We start from the raw sequence: 20,070 nt of genomic DNA, 5'->3' as shown, positions 1-20,070 counted from the left end.
GGGAGTGGGAGAAGGAGAAGGGGGGAGAAGGTACAGAAAATAAGTAGCATAGATGGTAGGTAGAAAATAGATAGGGGGAGGGCAAGAATAGTATGGGAAATACAGAATCTAAAGAACTTGAGACACGTGGTCATGAACTAAAGGGGGGGGAATGGTGGGGGAGGGGTGTGCAGGGTGAAGGGGAGAAATAGAACAGATGTAATGGCATAATCAATAAAATAAAAAAAATATTAAAAAAAATAAAGATGCCCTTTTATTACTGGGCTCTTAGGAAATCATATCTACATCTTCAGTATATTTTAAATGTACTTATTAATATTTATAAAGAACAATCAGACAGCAAAAGTAAATGCACCAAGAGAAAACCCCACCTTTAGCATCAGTTTTTATACTACATATAGCCACAACTTTTAAAAATCACCGCCACATAAAACATTTGCAAATCTGCAAGTTACCCCAAACCAAGCTGGTAGATGAGAGAGAGCCTGTCCACTCCAGTGACTTTGCAGACAAGAATTACATAAATAAAACAGTGGGCTGGAAGACAGAGATGACGGACAAAACATCTTACGAGGACAAAGAGAACAGTTACCCTTGTCTTCCTAAGCTCCATTGGACCTGCAGTAGATGCTGGATAGCACATGAAGACACCAAATTTTAATGGAAAAAGCCAAATGTGACAAATGTTGTGGCGAACCTCAATCATTTCCAGAGGGACTCTCAAGATGCTCATCTTTCTTTTTCAGCCATTGCTTTCTTTCAAAGATTCGAGGGTTAAGCCAGAACTTCAGATTCTCCAGGATACCCCTGCAGGGTGTTTTGAACATAGTAGGTGCTTGGGAAATTTTTGCCTGGTTTTGGAATTCTGCCAACAAACTCTCATGTTATTTTAGGCTCTTGCCAGCCTCAGAAATCAGAAGCCTTCTTTGAAATACACCCAACTTTCTTGGCATTTAAATAGAAAAATTAAAAGACTAGAAGGTAAGTGCAAAAACAATTCCCCAATGTGGCCAGGAATGACTTCACACAAAGCAGTAAACCACTTTTCCAAGACAGAGAATAAATCCGGGCTGCCGGTTACCTCTCCAGCGTCCCCGCTTGCTGAGCTGAACAGACATCAGGAGATTCCCTAAACACTGGGAAGGTGCAGTTCCAAAAGGCAAAAGATGAATCTCTCAATACGAGACACATCACATTCTAATTCTTGAAGTGCTTGAGAGAAAGATCCAATAGCCCTGCTGCTTCCAGGTGATGGTGCCCTTCAGGATGCTCTCTGTCCAATTCCTGGCTCCTGAGCATCTGTCCCCAGAGGAGGGCTTAAAAAATATGTTTTACGTCAGAGCTGCTTCACTGAATACACACGCACACGTGTGTGTGCGCAGTCTTGAGCATCCCCTGAATTTCTCTAAATGGCTCCTGCTTTGGGCTGGAAATGCCAGCATTGTGATATCAGCACCTTTGGTGGCATGAGCTTCACTGCAGCAAGTGACAAGGGAGATTTCCTGTGTGTTGTGAGGGTTGCGGAGGTGGGGGGGGGCAGGACTTGGTCTCAGATAACCCTGCATGCACCTCAGAGCTCGGAGACTCCTGGGTCTCTGTTCCTTTAATGATTAAAGCTGATGGGTCACAGAGTCTGTATCAGAAGGGGGAGAATGAAGGGCAAAGGCAATTGAGTTCTCTTGCTTTAAAAATGGGCAGGGAACATTGCACGCTTGGCAGGATAGAAGACTCAGCTCTGTTCCACCTGCTGTGTCATCGTTTCTAAGGTTTTGCTGACTGCTTCCAGTTTACATGATCCGGGCAGATGGGCATTTTTTTGCACAGCTACAAAATGTATGCATGATGCAGATGCCAGCTTCTCTGCAGGTTGTGCAGTTTGCGCATTGCTGCTACGTGACATTGTAATTAAAATGCTTTTCTTAAGGCCCAGACCAGTAAACACCAAGCTGCTCTCTGACAGTCTGACATTCCCAAGTAACAGACAATTGAACTAGAAACTATTGTTGCATGATTTACTGCTGTGATCCCGCAAAGTGGGCAGGTGCAGTTTCAAAACCAGAACATTTACAGGTTACTGGACCTCTGAAGGAGGTCTTATGCCTGGCCCACGTGACTGAAGTATGAATTATGGTATTCTCCTTGAGGGTTTCAGTGAGAATAGGAGATTTAAAAAAAATCTTGGCCTAATTTGATTTTTCTTCTCCATTTACTCAGTATGTCTCCAGCTACATTTGACTGCTGTCTAAATAGAACCCTTAGGGAAAATGTTTCCAGATTCTAGTTAAATAGCTCTACTCAGAACGAGCAAGTGCAATAGCAGGGTTGCTTCCTGGCTTTACAGAGAGATGACAGACTACAACCTTCAGGGTCTTCCCAGTCCAACAACTCAGCTGCCAGACCAAGCTGGGCAAGGTCAATACTAAACCCAGGAACAAGGTGTCCTATTTCAAGTGCAGACACAACCCGCACCACGCAATTTTAAGACAGAACAGAAGGGCATCTCACTAAAGAAGTTTTCTTTTAAAAAAGTAGAAGGCAATGCATGTTTTGTACAGGCAGCATTTTCTGAGTAACAACAGTTCGGTTGCATTTTTTCTAGGCCTTATGGCTTTTTTTGTTTGACTTGTTTTATTGTACTGGGTAGAACCCCTGTATGTTGTTGATTTCAAGCTGAGAAAGCTTGCATGTATTAAAGACAGTATTAAATTAAAAAGACAACCAACTGTATGGGAAAACATATTTGCCAATGATACCTCAGACAAAGGTTTAATCTCCAAAATATACAAAGAACTTACACGACTCCACTCTAAGAAGACACCCAACCCAATTAAAAAATGGGAAAAGGACTTGAACAAACACTTCTCCAAGGAGGACATACAGAACATTCAGAGACACATGAAGAGATGCTCAATATCGTTAGCTATCAGAGAGATGCAAATTAAAACCACAATGAGATACCACTTTACACCAGTCAGGATGGCTATCATAAACAAAGCAACAAACAACAAATGTTGGAGAGGTTGTGGGGAAAAGGGGTCCTTAGTTCACTGTTGGTGGGATTGTAGACTGGTACAACCATTATGGAAAACAGTATGGAATTTTCTCAGAAAAATAAAAATTGACCTGCCTTTTTGACCCAGCAATTCCACTGCTAGGATTATACCCCAAGAATCCTAAAACATCAATTTCAAAGAACCTATGCACCACAATTAGGTTCATGGAGTGGGGAATTGTTGTTAATTTGATTGGAAGATGAGAAAAAAAAAAAATAAAAAAAAATAAAAAAAAAAGAAATAGAATAGAAAAAGAAAGAAAAAAACAAAAAAAGGGGAGGAAAAAGAAAAAGAGGAGAGGGGGGGGGGGGTGGGGGGGGGGGGGGGGGGATGAGTAGTAAAAAGAAAGATTATAGAAATCATCCTTAAGTATTATGTTTCATGAGTGCATAGACAAGACACCCCTTTTCAAGTAGAGAAAGTTCCTTTCTGTGATAAGTTTCCTGTGAATACTTATCCTGATTCAGTATTAACTTTTATTCAATGCTTTTTCTTCATCTTTTCAGAGGATAAAAAGGAAGGAAAAATAGAGGGAGAAGAGGGAGGAAAGGAGAATGAAGAAAGGCATGGAGGTCATATTTTTTCATAAAAGAATTGATTCAGCAATTTAAACTATCTCTTGTGCTTGAATTACAAAGAGGAATAAAGCACCCCGTGCAATTTTATTTTTAATGTGGGTTTTAATTTAATAGATTTTAATACTCCTTCCCTACAGGATACAATAATTTTTATCTTTTTCTCATTCTTCCCTTCAAGAGATAAAAACCAAAGCAGATTATACACAATGTAAGAAAATGCTTGTCAGAGCAATATAATCTAGCACAATAAAAACATTTAAAAACAAATTTAATCCTCACCAGAGGATATGTTTATTGGTTCTAGGGGGGTTGGGGGGTGGACAGAGAAAGAGAGAGAAAAAAAACATCAATGTGCGAGAAAAATATCGATTGGTTACTTCCCACATGAGCCCCAACAGGAGATTGAACCCACGACCTAGTTATGTGCTCTGACTGGGAATCGAACCCTCAACATTTTAGTGTACGGGAGGACACTCCAAACAACTGAGACACCCAGCCGGGTCTAGCACAATGTTTTATTCCCTCAAAAATAGTTCCATTCTGATAGGTATGACATAAGGAAACCCTCACTCATTCTCCCTGCACTTCATTTTTGCATCCAGAGTGGGGTTGGGAGCAGCAGGAGGGCCTTCCACACCATGTCTGTAGCTGTCCTGAGACACCCTTCACTGAGCCATAAACACTGTCCTGCAAGGGCCTTCAGAAACACAGCCATAGGTGCAGGACTTAGACTGCTCCTACTGCAAGGCAGCACTGCTCTAGGCTGTTCTACACCTGGCCAGGAGCAAGGGAGAAGGAGAATCAACTGTGCCAGCTGATGCTTTTGCCCATGAGTTGCTGGAGTCATAAAAATATGTCTTTTCAAATGCCTGAATGTCAGGGACACGTTGTGCAGGGTTCCATCTGCAGAATAGAAGGCAGGTTGGGAACTGCACACCCAGGGATCAAGTTTCACCCACACAGTAACTGCTCTAGGATGCTTTCATCATCTTCATGTGAAAAAGGAAGTTACAATCTCAGAGTGATTGAGAAGCTCTAGCATTATCAAATAATAATAAGTTAACATTTGTTGTAGGGATTCAGTGCTTTACAGATATTTATTAAGTTATTCCTCCAAACATCCCTGCAAGGCAGCTACTATTATAATCCGCATTTAAAAAATGGGGAAACTGAAGCATAAAGCAAGCAGCTTGCTTAGAGTCACAGCTCAAAAGGCAGCCAGAATTTAAATCCAGGCAGCTGGCTCCAGAGCCTACACAGTATACCTGAGCTTGGCTAACTTTCTTTGTAAGGGGCCAGATGGTAAATATCTTAAGCTTTATGGACCATCCGGCCCCTTTCAGGCCTACTCATCTCCGCTATCAGCTATGAATAGTAGGTAAATAATAAATTCATATGGTTATGTCCCATTGAACCATTATCTACAGACCCCAAAATTCGAATTTCACATGTCATATTTTACATGTCATAAAATATATTCTTTTGCTTTGTTCAATCATTAAAAAAATATAGAAAACATTTTTAGCTTGAGGGCTGAAGGAAGTGGGCCATATTTGCTGTATTACTAATGCCATCATAGGAATCATGTCCTACGTCAGGAGTCTTCAGCCTCAGCTTTCTACTGCGATGTACCCGAAGACCACACTCCCAGCACCACACTCTTCCACGGGCACACTCAGACAGCCTTCTGCTCCAGCAGAAAACATGGGCTCAGTTTGCATCTTCTCCCCGGGACCAGACATGCTGGGTCCTCCCCTTGGTGAGCAGGGAATGTACCTGACTTACCTGTCCTGTGAGTAACCCCATCCTACTGCATTTTATTTTCTTAACTTCCGAACAAATCAGCCCAAAGAAAACACAAACTTTCCTTGCCCATTCATATATACAAATAAAGAATATTAAAAAATATGACACCTGGGACCTGCTTCAAAGTAACAAACTTGGAGAAAGGGGACGTGTAGGAAACAGGATAATCACAAGTTGGTAATTGTCAAAGCTGGGGGCCAACACAGGGGACTCTGGGTATGGTTCCATCTGTTCTATGTAGTCAAATTCTCCATAATAAAAAGTTTCATTTTAATGAACAGAAAACCATTTTTGCAAATATACCAGTGAATGCTGACCTGGAGCAGACAGGTGCAATCTGAGATGTTTATGTTAAGTGTTAATGAGGGCCTAGTGAGAAAGAATGCTGGAGACAGACAATGAATGTAATTAGAAAACAAACCTGGTGAAATTAAAAACAAACAAACGAATAACTCACTACTTAAATAATTGTCAACTCATATAGAACAAAACAGGGAAAGGTCCACATAGCTGAAAGATCAAAAGCTGGGAGAGTTACCTCGAAAATTTAAAGAAGGGCATCCCCGTGGAGAAGCACCCACCCAGCTGCCAGACTCCCTATTTTAGTCTATTGACTGGTTTCTCTTTTGTTTTAATTGGCTCCCATTAAGAAACCTAACAACGGGCTCCCAATCACTGAACTTCACAACATAAAACTGGTGGAGTTTAGCTCTGATTTATTTTAAAGACAATACAGAGAAAACAGGCCATTTAAGACTGTACTGCACATGGAGAGGAGACCTGGTGTGTTGTATTTACTTTAATTTGTCAGCATGCTTTGCTTTCTCCATGACTGCCTCCCTAATTCATGTTCTTCTCTCCACTTCTACAACAGCACCATCTTCTGCTAAGAAATCTAAGACCTTCTATCCTTGCCAGATCCTCACTCCCACTCCACCTCTCCCCAGTCAAATAAATGTAAAGCTCATCCATTGCTCTATGATTATCTCAACTTTACCACCCCCTTCCTTAGGGCCGAAGGGCAATTCACACTGTTTTACAGTTTATGCCCAAGATTCTTACCCTTCAAAACTTCTAGGTCACCAAAAATATTCTCGTGTTCTCACTTCCTTTGACACCTTCTATTGCCAAGGCCTTCCCACCTTTTCCAGGCCTGTCACTGACTCACTGGCCAGTTACTCCTGCCTCTGCCTCCTTCCAAACCATAAGCTCTACTTCAAATGGCCCCACTTCTCCCTTTTGGGGGCACTTGACAGCTTGCTTTGTATCTTGCCCCTCAAAAGAATTCCTACAGATTCTCCCTCATGCTTAATGATACATATATTCATCTATCTATCAATCGATCAATCAATCAATCAATCTCTTTTAGTCTGACTCTCACACTCAACTAAGGTGAGTGATCTTGGGCAAATTAATTGCCCACAGTTTCTTCAACTAAAAAATGGGGCAATAATCCTCTCAATGCAGTAGTGAGGATTCTGTGGATCAGAGCTATCATTTATTGGGAACTTATCATCTGTATTAGGCACTGGGCTAAGAGCTTTCCTGGGTTTGCTCATGGCATCATCAGAACATCCTATGAGAGAGCCCACACCATTATCCTCATTTTGTAGATGAGTAAGCTGAGGTTCAGTGAGCACAAGCCCTTATCCAAGTCACATATCTCGGGTGGCAGAGGCAACATACGGATCATATACTGGACCTTACATCCTGCTAAACTATTCTGCCCAAAAGATAAGATGAACACATAGCACAGTGCTTTGTGAAAAGCAAGCTCTCAATGAACAGTCTAAAATAGGACTAAAAGTTAGTATGTTCTTATTACATTATTTCTCCTGCCCCTCCCCTTTGCTTTTAAGAACAGGTAAATTTGTCTAATCACTCGATGTATGCATCCTCTTTTCTAAAAAATTGATTTTCAAATAATTTTAGATTTACAGAAGTGCTGAAAAATAGTACAGAGTGTTCCAGAATGCACTCTTTACCCCACTTCCCTTAATGTTAGCACTTATGTATAACCATGGCAACCTGATCAAAACTAAGGCATTAGCATTGCTACAACATTATTAACTGAACTATTAAAGGATTTCACCAGTTTTCCCACTCATGTCCCTTTTGTTTCAGGATCAGTTTGTCTTCCATGACATCAATACTTCTGAAGAGTACTGGTCTGTTTTTTGTAGAATGTCTCTCAATTTTGATTTGTTTGATGTTTTCTCTGATTAGATTCAGATAATGAACTGTTGGCAAGAATACAGAAGTGATGTGCCCTTCTTGGTGCATTATATTAGGAGTCCATTAGGTCATTGTATCTTATTACTGCTCATATAAACTTTGACCTGTCGGATAAGGTGGTGTTATACATTGAACCGTATCCCCACAAAAGGATATGTTGAAGCTCTACCCCCAAATTTGTGAAGGTGACCTTGTGTAGAAATAGGATCTTTGCAGATGTAGTCAAGTTAGGATGGGGTTATACTAGATTACGGTGGGACTTAAATCCAATTACTAGTGTCCTTATACAAAGGAAAATTTAGACAGACACGCACGGAATGCCATGTGATGACAGAGACAACTGGACTGATTAAATAAAACACACACACACACACACACACACACACACACACACACACACACACACACACAAACACACAAACACCAAAGATTAACAGCCAACACCAGGAGGTAGGAAGAGGCTAGAAAGGATTGTTCTACAGGCTTCAGAGATTAAGGCCATGCTGAAACCTTAATTTGTACTTCTAGTCTCCATAGAAGTGACAAATAAAATTTTGTTATTCTAAGCCTCTCAGCTTGTGGTACTTTGTTACAGCAGCTAAAAAACTAATATAAGTGGTATCTGTTGGATTTCTTGATGGTGAAGTTACTAGTACAGTACTTTCCCCTTATCTGCAGGGATATATTCCAAGACTCCCAGTGGAAGCCTGAAATGTTGGACTGTACTGAACAATATATATGTACACATACATATACATATACATATACATATACATATACATATACATATATATATAGTGTTTTTTCCTATACATAAAGCCTATGATAGAGTTCTATGCATTTACCATCTTAACTAAACACTTATCATGCACTGTAGCCATAAGTTTTGCAGTCTGAGTTGCAACAGCAAAACTAGCACAAATTTATTTTTCCTTCTTTACAATTTCACAGAAGATTCATTCTTACCATACAGCTTAGCAACCTCAGCATACAATTTTCTTCTTTCCTTAAGTACAGGACTTTCAACTTTTCACTTAAAGGAAGCACTTTATGGTTTCTCTTTGGCATGTCCAAATTGCCAGCACCACTACTTTAGTGCTTTGAGGCCATTATTGAATAAAATAAGGGTGACTTGAACACAAGCTCTGTAATACCGAGACAGTTGATCTGATAACTGAGAAGCTACTAACTGACCGATGGGCAGGGAGTGTATACAGCGTCGATTTGTTGCACAAAGGGATGATTCATATCCCGGGCGGGATGGAGCAGGACAGCACAAGATTTTATTACGCTACTCAGAGCAGTGTGCAATTTAAAACTTATGAACTGTTTATTTCTGGAATTTTCCATTTAATAATGGGATTGTGGTGGACAGCAGGTAACTGAAATCACAGAAAGCAAAACCATGGATAAGGGGGGATTACTGCATTCCCTTTGTAGTTAATACATGCATTGGAAGAGATACTTTGTGACTTATGTGCACCCTTTTAAATCCAATTCTGCGAGTGTTTACCCAGCGTCAGCAAAGTGGCTTCCTTGACATGTACAGGTGTCACCCTAAGAGGAACGTCTGCCAGCTCAACAGGGACAACCAGAAGGTCAATCCAGTGCCCAAGAGCGTCAGTGTTGGCTGGAGCGGGTAAGGAGTGGGGCGGGTGGTCAGTGGGCGGGGCCTCCGCAGGTGGCTGCAGGACGTGGAGGCAGCAATGAGGCAGTTTGAGCAAGAGAAGTGTGGCTGCAGAAATAGGAAGGGGAGCCTCTTTGAAGCCTGAAAGTGACTCTTTAATTTCTGAAAATAGAAAAAGAAAACAATGATATAATGATTTCTAACTCCAGAATTTCCATTAAAAAGGTTTTTTTTCTGTTCTCTTTTCTCTGGCGTAGAGCTAACTGACCTGGTGTCGTCTGTTACCAGAAACTGAAAGGCAAATAATGAGGCCCAAATTCCAGCGGAAACCTGGCTTCATTGATTAGGCCAAATACATTTCAGAATTATTGAATTATAACCCACAATGTGAGCAAAAGATCTTCAAACTCAGAACTATAATTTTCCCTTAGACATGCTTATCAGTGATTTCAACAAAGGGACTACAGACTTTGGGGACATTGATAAACCACCAGGAACAGCTCCAGAGGGAGTCCTGATACCTTTGTCTTGGCTACTCTCAAAGATTGAGGTCACACCCTTCTGTTTATTTTCTCCAGGGGTCAGGTTGCCTTACACCAGCATCCAAAGAAGATCTGATTTCCTCTTTGATAAAATGGCCCAAGCTCTCCATATCAGATGCTATTAAGGAAAACATCGCAATTTTCTTCTTTAAAAGAAAAAAACATAGGGTAGGCTTTTTTTGGGGGGGGGGGCGTGTGGTAGCGGGTGGGGGGGAATGTTAGTTTTTTGCTAATAGGGATTAAGGAAATCATGGAAAAATAAAACCACAGAATACTCTGAATTAGTTCAGTCCTACAGCCATGCTGCAGACAGGGTGCTAGATTGCTATGTTGAAGATCTGACAACTTCTCTAGCTGCCCCCTGACCCTCGACACATACCATGCAAATGCTAAAAAGCATATGATGCAGACATTACAAGATGGTCTGGGCAAAACCAGAAATCAAACCATCAACTCTCAGGGCCATACCACTGAATACATTAAGGTTGAAGAGGTTATATTTATTCCCTGTACAGCAAGTCTGTCTTTGCCTGAGTCATTCAGTCAGCATCTACAGCATCTGGCCAAGAATAGTCTGTGTGGTGGTTGTTTTTAAGAGAGTCTTGGTTAAGGGAGAGGCATCAGGGGGACATTTAACTGAACTCAGACAATGCCAGTGTTAGTTTCTGAAAGCCTGCTCAACCCCGGCCACAAACACAGCTTCTCATACAATACAAATAAAAAGTGAGGATTGAAAGAAATCATACTTTATGACAATTTCTATGGTCATCCTGGCATCTTTCCCCCCAGGCCTTCCCAGCTTCCTTCAGGTACAAAACATGCCAAACTACTATAGTTCTCTAATGTTTGTATAAACTGAAAGACAAAATGAAGGAAGGGTGGGGTGTGGAACAAGCTAGATGGACTTCATCAAGTACATACCCTGGAGAAGCAATTAATGTTACTACAAACTCTGAGAGGGCATACCATTTTCTTTCTGAGGGAAGACCTCAAGCAAGTTATCATCTTTATTCTTCTAATTACAATTGACTTTTTCCCCCTCTACGTTGCAAAAGTAACCTGTCCTACTTGTCTGCTGCGGGGAAATTCATTTTTGCTGAATGGTGGTTTATGGGCTGAAAAAGGAAAGGAACCTTGGGAAATAATTCAATAAAATGCAGGACTCTCAGGGCTGAAGAAGCAGCAGCAGCCCAGCTTACGGAGCATAATCTCTCAGCAGTGCCAGTAAAATAAAACAGAACCACTGTTTCAGACACTGTATTTTTGGCTAAGGTTTCACTCCTCAATTACTTTCAAAGTTATTCGTTTCAGTCAACATTATAAGGGTAAGTCAACATTTGTCCTGGCAGCAAGCCCAAATTTGTTATTTTATTAGTCTGCTACTGGTTAAATTGGCCCAAGATTAAACGCATCTAATAAATAGCCCTAAAATATTGGAGTTTAGTAGAAAACCACATTCAAGTTCTCTTATATAGGATGTTACTATTACTTAACCTTGGGCAGAAGGAGAAATGCACGCCCACACCCCAATAAGTTCCTTTTAGCAAACGCCAGCCCCACTGCCTGAAACTCACTTGGGTCATGCCCAGACATGGCACCACAGACCTTTAGAGAAAGAGGAAGCCAAATATTTAGCTCTCCCTGCGGTTCCTGGCTCCACATCTGCCTCTGGAAGTCAAGCAAACCTCTTATGCTGTCGAGGCAGCAGGGCCAGATGATCAGAGCTGACACACTTCAAGAGTCTAACCTGAAACCTGTGAGGGCTGCTGGCAGAGTCGTGCTGCTGCGGTCTTTGTACGTGAAGGTCAGCCTTAAGCCCAAAAGTTATGTTCTCATGATTAGATTGAGGTTATGCATTTTTTGCAAGAATGCCACAGAAGTGACATGCTCACTACGCCACAACTATGCCAGGTCTAGAAAATGGGGCCAGAGCTGCACATCCCTGGTTGGAGGATGCCAACAAGGTACCTGGGTAGCAGCAGTGGCCTCATCAAAGCCACAGGGTCCAGAGGAAGGCCTCTGTGGCTCTGGCGTTTCACTGTCAGTCATTTTCTACTGACTTCTTAGAAACCCTTAGGTGGGATACAAATTCTGTACTTGTTTATCTCAGTAAAAGGGCTTCCTGGGCTTCCCCTTAGGCTGGATGAGAGGGGAAAGGGAGGACTGGGGACCCCACCAATGCTCAGGGTTTGGAACTGTTGTGCACAGACACCAAGTATACTATAAGGACATTTGCTGAGGCTTCCCAGTGCATAGGAATAAGCCAAAGTATCTGTAACAAGTGACAAAGTTCTTATCACTCTGGCTCAAAGAATGTTGACTTATTGCAAAGGACCTAAGGATACTATATGAGGCAACCTTTCTGAGTACAGTACCCTATGGTCTCAATACCCTATGACTCTGGGCCAACAATGTCACCTCCTTGGGCTTTAGTCTCCCTGTGAAGTCTTTACTCCCTCACAGTGTTGTTGGGAACATGACATAAGATCATGTCTGTAATGTGTTTGGTACGAACCTGCCCTAGAAGTCCCCCAAGCCTTCTCTCCTGCCCTTGTTCATTCTGCACTGAATTTTTCCCGGGGCCTCTGAGGGACAAAGCTGGAGCTCCATGTCACCTGCCACAATCTCACCACAGACATGTTCTGACCACTCAATGACTATGAGACAAGTATTTTGATTTCGCGTTCCTACCTCCCCTTTCTTCCTGCATCTTTACCATCTGTTTGGTCAAGCTCTGGCTAAATAAAGCAAAAGTGGGAGGGGTTTGGCAGGATCCATGGCTATGTCCCTAGGAGAGGAAAATTTCAGCCTTGAAATCCCCATATAAGAACTTGAGTGGGGGAAGGGAACCCAGGTAGGTGGGTCTTGAGGTCTGCTTCCAACTCCTCCTATTACAACCTGTATTGCTGAATTATGGGCCAGAAAAACTGGTCTCCAATCTGGCCAGAGCCCATTACTATCTGAAATTAGGCAATGATAGGAACTCATTGACACTGACTAACTCAATGACAGGCATTCAACCCATGTCAGATGTTCAGGATGGCATTTCTCCCCAAGTAGCATGTTACCTTTGGCTTCCAGAAAGGACTACACGGGTTCACTGACCTGTTCGTTTCCACCCACCTGTCATCTCTTGAAGCTCAGCATTATCTTAACTTCCCAGAAGAGTGGGGGAAAGTACAGAGATGAAAAAGGATGCCTAAATCTTAATGTCCCAAAGGGAGGACAGACTTGACTGTTTCCAGCTAAGCAAAGCTGACAGCCAAGTCTGCCACCTGAATGAGAACTTGGCTGTGACCAGGGATCCCACATTAAGCCACTGGGTAAGACCTAGAGGGACATCTGACCAAAGATACTTGGCCTATAGTAGGAAAACATGGACTCCCATCTCATGTTGCCCCCTATTTTTGAGAATAACTTTGAGCAGACAAGCCTTGCAGAGATGAAACATAAAATACATTGGCCGTACTGCTTGGTAACGCTCAGCTGTCTCTCTGTCCCTTCAGATCACTGGGCCACGTGCGTTCCCAGAGCACATGCCTGCCCTGAGAACATATAACACCGCATTTGGGTGTTTCAGAACAGTCTGCTCTCACTGAACCTGATTATTCAAAATGGAAAAAGCTACCAGCCACATAGCCACAGGGATTGATTGAATTGGGAATAAAATAAAAAATTTTAAGTTTCCTGTTTTCAGCTTTCAGCTGGTATCTTACCACCCACTGAGCGGGGGTATGTAGAAAAACAAGGTACAAAGCATGATGTTCAGGAAACTGAACACGCACAGAACACAACACTGACTTTATGTGAGACAGTTTTCATTCTGTAGCACGTTAGTAATCATGGGAGTTAGAAAATGCCCACTAACAATGGATTTTTCCAAAGGCTTGTAACACTGGCTCTCAGTGCCGTACATTCGCAGCCCTGAAACACAGTGATTATGCGTCATTTCTAACTCTCAGCAATTAATATGCAGCCAGATGTATCATTATCACAGTCTATTAAAATTCAGAAGCCTGTGAATTTGAAAAAGAATGTATCACACGCAAATGCAAACAAAGGAGCCAGAAGCCTCAGAGACCCAGCTCTGGTCCCCTCATCACTTGCAGTTCATTTCAATTACAAAGACACAAGAGGGAAAATGAATAGACAATGGCAATTGACTTAAAAGAAAAGAAGCAAATACAAACCTGTGATTTGACTGTTTCGTTTTTTGTAAAAAATGTTGGTTTAGCCATTGGAGAGTCAGTGCTAAGGGGTGCCAATAAAAGTTTCCAGAAGAAACAAAGACAGTTTTGTGGTAAAAGAAAAATGTTATTTATTCTTGAGGTTAAGTACTCTGATGGCAGAAAGGGGCAAAGTTCCCATGAGTTTTCCAACACAGACCATCCATAGATGGGTGGGGTCCTTTAGCAGACTACAGGGGGTCTAACCTGGCAACGATTTCCCTGGAAAAGATTCCTCAAGGGCCCCCAGGAATGGAGGGGAAGGCTCATTTCCTTGGCAGGCACTTCCTCCTTCAGCTCCACCATTTAGAAGTCAGGCTCTGGGCTGTTCCTGAATTTACAAAGCAGGCTGTGAAGTGGGGTGCCAGGAGCCTGCAAAGCCTCTTGAACTGGTATTGAACAAATTACATGCTACCTACTCACAGGTTCAAGCAATTTTCTAGAAACAGAGAAGTCAGCCCACACCTGACCCAGGTGGGACTATTCTGACCCTGCCTGACAAGTAGAGAAGGAAGTGCTATATAGACAGTAGGGTCCCCTGAGTGTGAAGGAGGAGGCACCAAAAGCCATGCAGTTACCCTGTACCAGGTGCTGGCATGTGCACACATAAGTGGGAACACACACACACACACACACACACACACACACACACACACACACACTCACTCCTCTACTTCATATAGCAAGCCCCATCACCCATTTTATAGAAGAAGCAGGTGTTCATAGAAGTGAAGAGACTTGCCCAAGTCATACTCAGTAATCAACTGGCAGAGCTGAAATTCAAATTCAATATACCTGAGTTGAAAGCCCTCCCCACCACCTCCACATTGTCTTCTCAGGATATACAACTTCCTTTTATAACATAAAAAAATAGCAGCAATAATACTGAGGATGACTTCATGCCAGGCTGTCCCAAAGTGCCTCCTGTGCCTGGTTTCCTTGACTTCTCTTAACTTAGTATTATCAATATACCCATTTTACAAAGCAGGCAACTGAGGCTCAGAAGGGTTAAGAACCTTGTCTAAGGTCATACAGCCAATAGTGTGAATGACAGAGCCAGGACTGAGTACAAGGCTGCTTACTCAGCAAGGCCTCAGCTCTTAGCCACAATGCTGCTCATTTCCTAAGCCAGGGAGGAACCCTGTAGACTAGAGGCAGAAGGGCAATGCAGACTGAGGCAGGGAGTGAAAAAGTAGAAGCTGCTCTTTCAACATTCAAGCCCTATCACTCTTGGAATCTGTAGCCCCTCTTGTCTCCTCCTCCAGCATCTTAAAGTGGCCAGCATGGTGCAGAGGTGGCCGGCTCAAGTGCACACGGCAGTCAATACTCTCCATTAAGTGCACGCCTGGGGAATGGTGTGTTACCACCCAGCATCAAGGGCTCATTGGATGACCAGTTCCCTGCACCCAAACTCCCCAGTGAGGCTGCTTGCTTCCCTACGTCCCTTTCTGCTGATTGGCAATCACTGCCTGTATGGTATGGTTGTGAATGACTTGGTCAAGTAGACCAAGTAGAAATTTCTTGCATGCCTTTCTGTTCTTTTTTAAATCCAGGGGAAAAAGTGCTGGCTAGAGTCTGGTCTCAGCAAATACTTACTGATAATCAAAAGCTTTAGGGGTCATTTTTAGTTGTTTAACTCCTCACCAACTCATATCCATCATGCTGTGGTGTTTCCCCATATTTCTAACAATCTATTTATAATTAAAGTGCCCTGCTGATGAATAGGGCATGAAGAACTCCCAAAGCAACCTAACCTTGCTCACCATCCCTGCGTCTGTGTCCTAAGTAGAGGCCTTGAGGATGGATGACATGTTCCTCGTTTTCTGTGACCAAAGTGCCTCTCTACCCAGAGCCCAAACCCCAACCCCTGTGTGAAAGTCATGATGGGAACAGTAGAAAACCTCACTAGACATTTTTCATTCGATCTGGCAGGAATGACTACGAAGTGTACCAGTGTGCTTGGAATAGCTTTTGTTTTTTAAAAAATAACACCCAGTGCCAATTCAAATCCCTGGGAAACTGGGTGGGTGTTTCCTAAAAGGAAAGAGTGCCCTTCCAGCAGACAACCTGATAGAGATGATCATCCACGGCTTCCATGCAACTGATACACATGCAAAATAGGTGCTGCTGCTCCTAGTGAGCTTCGGGACACTCGGTCAGTGGGAGCCCTCTGCATGCCCATTTCATCTCTAGGAGTCCCTTAGAAGTTCTTATTTTGCAGATGAAAAAACTGAGGCTTAGAGGACAAGTCACTGGTCCAGGGTGTTTTGGCTCACAAGTGGCCAAACCGGTATTCAAACGCAGCTCAGTCTGACCCTCAGAACTGAGTTCCTAACCACTACACTCTATGTCTGCCCCAAATTGAAATGCAGTCTTGCTCAATCCTTCCCTAAGGGTAAAGGGCAGAAGAAAGAAGGCAGTTAAATGATTTCAGCTGGAACTTTGGAACTAACTTCGAAGCTTGAAACAGAAATCCAGTTTTATTTTTTTAATTGACCAACATTTAGTCCAGAATAACTTTTATAACACTTTATGGTCAGTTTTTATCTATTTAAAAATCTTTAGCCTTACTGGTGTGGCTCAGTTGGTTGGGTTGTTGTCCAGCAAAACAAAAGGTCCGTGGTTCGATTCCCAGTCAGGGCACGTGCCTGGGTTGCAGGTTCTGTCCCTACTCTGGGTGCATACGAGAGGCAACTGATTGATGTTTCTCTCTCACATTGATGTTTTTCTTCTTCTCTTTCTCCTTCCCTTCCCCCCTCTCTAAAAAAATTAAAATTTTAAAAAACAAAAAATCTCTAACATGTGAATCTTAGTCATATATATAATCAAAGTCCAAATTTCAACTTTAGTCTCTAAGAAGCTGTGCCCAAACTCAGGAACTTATTGATGCAGAGTTCTTAGTCTAGAATGATCTCGAGAACACTCCTAAGGCACTGTTTCTAAACTGTTGGTACCATCATGACAATTTTTGGCAAAATGTACATAACACCTGAGCTATTATATACTTAATGTTTTCTTAGATTACTCATATTTTACTTAAGTAAACTTATAAAAATAAACAATATCACTGCCTTAAATGGAAAATCACTATCTCTTGCCATAAATAGAAACTAACTTTTAAAAATAAACCCTATTGTTAACTTATTTTTAGGTATTCCTGCCTGTTTGCAGCTTCAGAGCCTGGAGCCTGCACTTTGTTAAAAAGGAAAATTAGCAAGAGATAGAGAATTGTTAACGATACACCTGTTGTCCTGACCAGTGTGGCTCAGTTTGTTGAGTGTCTTCAGAGAAGCGAAAGGTTGGTTGTGTAGGAGAGACAACCAATTCCTGTTTCTCTCTCACTTCGATGTTTCTCCCCCTTTGTTTCTCCCTCCCTTCCCCTTTCTCTAAAAATAAATAAATAGAATCTTAAGTAAAAGAAAAAATAAGCATATATATATATATATATACATATATAATAAAAATAAGTAAAGATATACTAGCTGCAAACTGAGAGTTTCTCCTTGACATAATCAGAAAGGATTGGTAGAAACTTGGAAAAGTAATTAAAAATTATTTTGTGTCTTATCTCTGTATCACCTTGTCCGGTATCACCTGAGCTATCACAAGTGGTGTGCAACCCACCTTCTGGGAAATAATGATCTAACCCAGTTGAGTCATTCCAGAAACAAAGACTCTGAAGTTCCAAGAAGCTGAGCCTACTTGTGCCCTGTCCCCAGCTAGTAGGGAAACTCATGTAAGGATTAGCTTAGAAATATTTGCTGCAAAAGAAACTCAGATGAGCATTTAAGAGTCCTCCAAAGTGAGCTCCCTTCATTCCATGTTGAGACAGAACAAAAGCTCACTCACCTAGACTTAAAGGCTGGGCATAAAGCATTCAGAGAGAACATGAGAAAACTGAGTATCTTTAGTGATGCTTCCTCCTTCAAAGCTCTCCCATAAGGCACCATCAAACAGTTGAGGTGGAAGGACGTGACTCTTCACTGCATGTCTGTGGTTGACACTTAAGCTAGCATTAATTTTTTCTTCTTCAGTCTATTTCCTTCTTTACAGCAGTTTCAGACCCTCCTGCAAGACTACACTCAGAAGCACTCAAAGCAATCACCAACCAGCAAAGAGGATGGCTGTCAGTGTGTGAAAATGAACCAAACTGCCAAAACCTAACAGGATATTGATTAGCCACCCACACTCCCTCCCCACCAGTGTGAAATGAAAAATAAGAATAGTCTTCACCACTGGGCTCTAATAATCCTCTCTGTTTTGGGGTTGTTTTTGACCTGCCTGTGTCAAGTGTGGATTATGAAATGTTAACTTTTCAATATAAAATAACACACTTGAGCAGAGAGCTTGCACTGGCCTTGTGTCAGGGCCAAAAAGCACATAGAGGGATGTCTTATCACTTAGTCCCCTTGGCCATTGTTCCCTTTTCCCTTTTGTGGCTTCTCCCACAATTTGTGGCACTTGCTAAACATTTCACTTTATTTTTTCAAGGTCCTAACATAGGATCTCAGTTTTATTTAACTGAGTCAGTTTGCAAACTGCTAGTGATATCTAGGAAAACAGTACCCTCAAGGAAATGTTTTGTTTTTCCTTATCATTTAAATACCACCTTTGCTGCAAATTAGATCTGCAGAGCTCAGTAAGATATCATTTTAAGGGATGTTATGTACAGGTTATAGAAGTGTGGGTTTATCCATTCTTTGTGGGCTTTTTGTTAACTCTAACAGGGATTTTACATCAAATATGAAGACCTTGCACTTGGATCTGCTGGAGTGTAGACCAGCGAAAGGGCCCACCTGTCCACCAGCTCCAAGGCAAGGCCACTGTGTTCATGTTTTGGATATCTTTAATGGGGTTCACTTTGAACACTCCCAAAACAGTGCTGTTTAAAACTGACCTCAATCACAAACATGAGTGGCTTAAGCCAACATTGGGGCATGCTGAGAAGTTAAGGCTGGGCAAGGAGGGACCAACATTTTGGACCTGCCTCCTACCTCTCTGAATCTCTATTTCTTCAGCTGACAGCAAAGGGGACAGACTTTGCCTTGCTCAGCTCCCTCAGCTAGTATAAGGTTCAAAGGAGATGTGATAATCACTGACCATTGTCTGAACACTGGGTGGCATTTTTGTGGATGAGAACCTAGCACAATCAGAAAGGAAGGGGGTGTGCTCTGATTGAAATATCCCCTCCCCCACTTCTCTACATCCCATGTTCATACATGTATATTTAAATTGGTTACACTGTGTATATAATTAGCTCAACTTTTGTTCCTCTTTATTTTTTCCAGAAACACTAGGGTAGATCTGTTTGCTAGTGTGTGATGGCTAAAATGATGCCGCTGACTCTTGTGCCAGAGGCCTTGGTACATGGATCCATTCTTTCATTATAGGCCAGAGAGGTGGCTGGCTTTTCTGGCTGGTATAAATAAGTAGGAAAGGATGCTGGACTGGAATCAGACAACTGGACTTCAAGCTTTAGCTCTGCCATTGCCAGCTGTGTGATCCTGGGAAAACCACTAAACCTCTCTGACTGTTAGTAGTCTCCTCTTTAGTTTTATTTATTTATTTATTTATTTAGCCTCCTCTTTAAAATGAGGATAATTATACCCAGGTAAGGCAAAAAAAAATAAGTGTTTTTGAAACCTATAAAATAAACATAAAACGTGAGCATCACTGCAAATGATGTCCCTGTGAACTACTTTGTACAAAAAGCTCCCCCTCCCACCAAAAATGGAACACTGTCCAAAGATTTGAACCTTTTTTTTGTTTTTTAATATGCACTGACAAGTTCCCTCATTCCACACAGAAGTGTGTTATTTCCTTGTACCACCCCCAGCAGTGGGTTTTATCATTTCTTTAAAGTATTTATGACATAATTTAAGCATGAAATAGCATCTTATTATTATTTGCCTTTTTCATTTCTATAATAGCTTTTAGAGTGAACATTTTAAATAATGCCACTTTGGTAGCTCCTGTGTGTGAACTGCACATTTGTCATGGGAC

General features: G+C 41.9%; 1 protein-coding gene across 7 annotated transcripts in view; it reads right to left on the bottom strand.

Moving 5' to 3' along the window:
• Positions 1 to 20,070, bottom strand: part of ARHGEF3 (Rho guanine nucleotide exchange factor 3) — a 313,805-nt gene that overhangs the window by 40,559 nt on the left and 253,176 nt on the right. Inside the window, exon 1 of one of the 7 annotated variants that reach the window (XM_037132097.2) lies at positions 698 to 1,024. The exons of the other annotated variants lie outside the window; for them this stretch is intronic. Coding sequence (XP_036987992.2) covers positions 698 to 733 — 36 coding nt within the window. The 5' untranslated portion in view covers positions 734 to 1,024. Of the gene's footprint in view, positions 1 to 697; positions 1,025 to 20,070 lie in introns of those variants that run through there. 7 annotated transcript variants of the gene reach the window in all.

This window comes from Artibeus jamaicensis, unplaced genomic scaffold (genome assembly GCF_021234435.1).
Source record: "Artibeus jamaicensis isolate MK-2021 breed Jamaican fruit bat unplaced genomic scaffold, CSHL_Jam_final contig_519, whole genome shotgun sequence".
In the NCBI taxonomy this organism is placed as follows: domain Eukaryota; kingdom Metazoa; phylum Chordata; class Mammalia; order Chiroptera; family Phyllostomidae; genus Artibeus; species Artibeus jamaicensis.
Note: the sequence above shows the minus strand (reverse complement) of the source record. Positions and strands in the feature narration are given on the sequence as shown.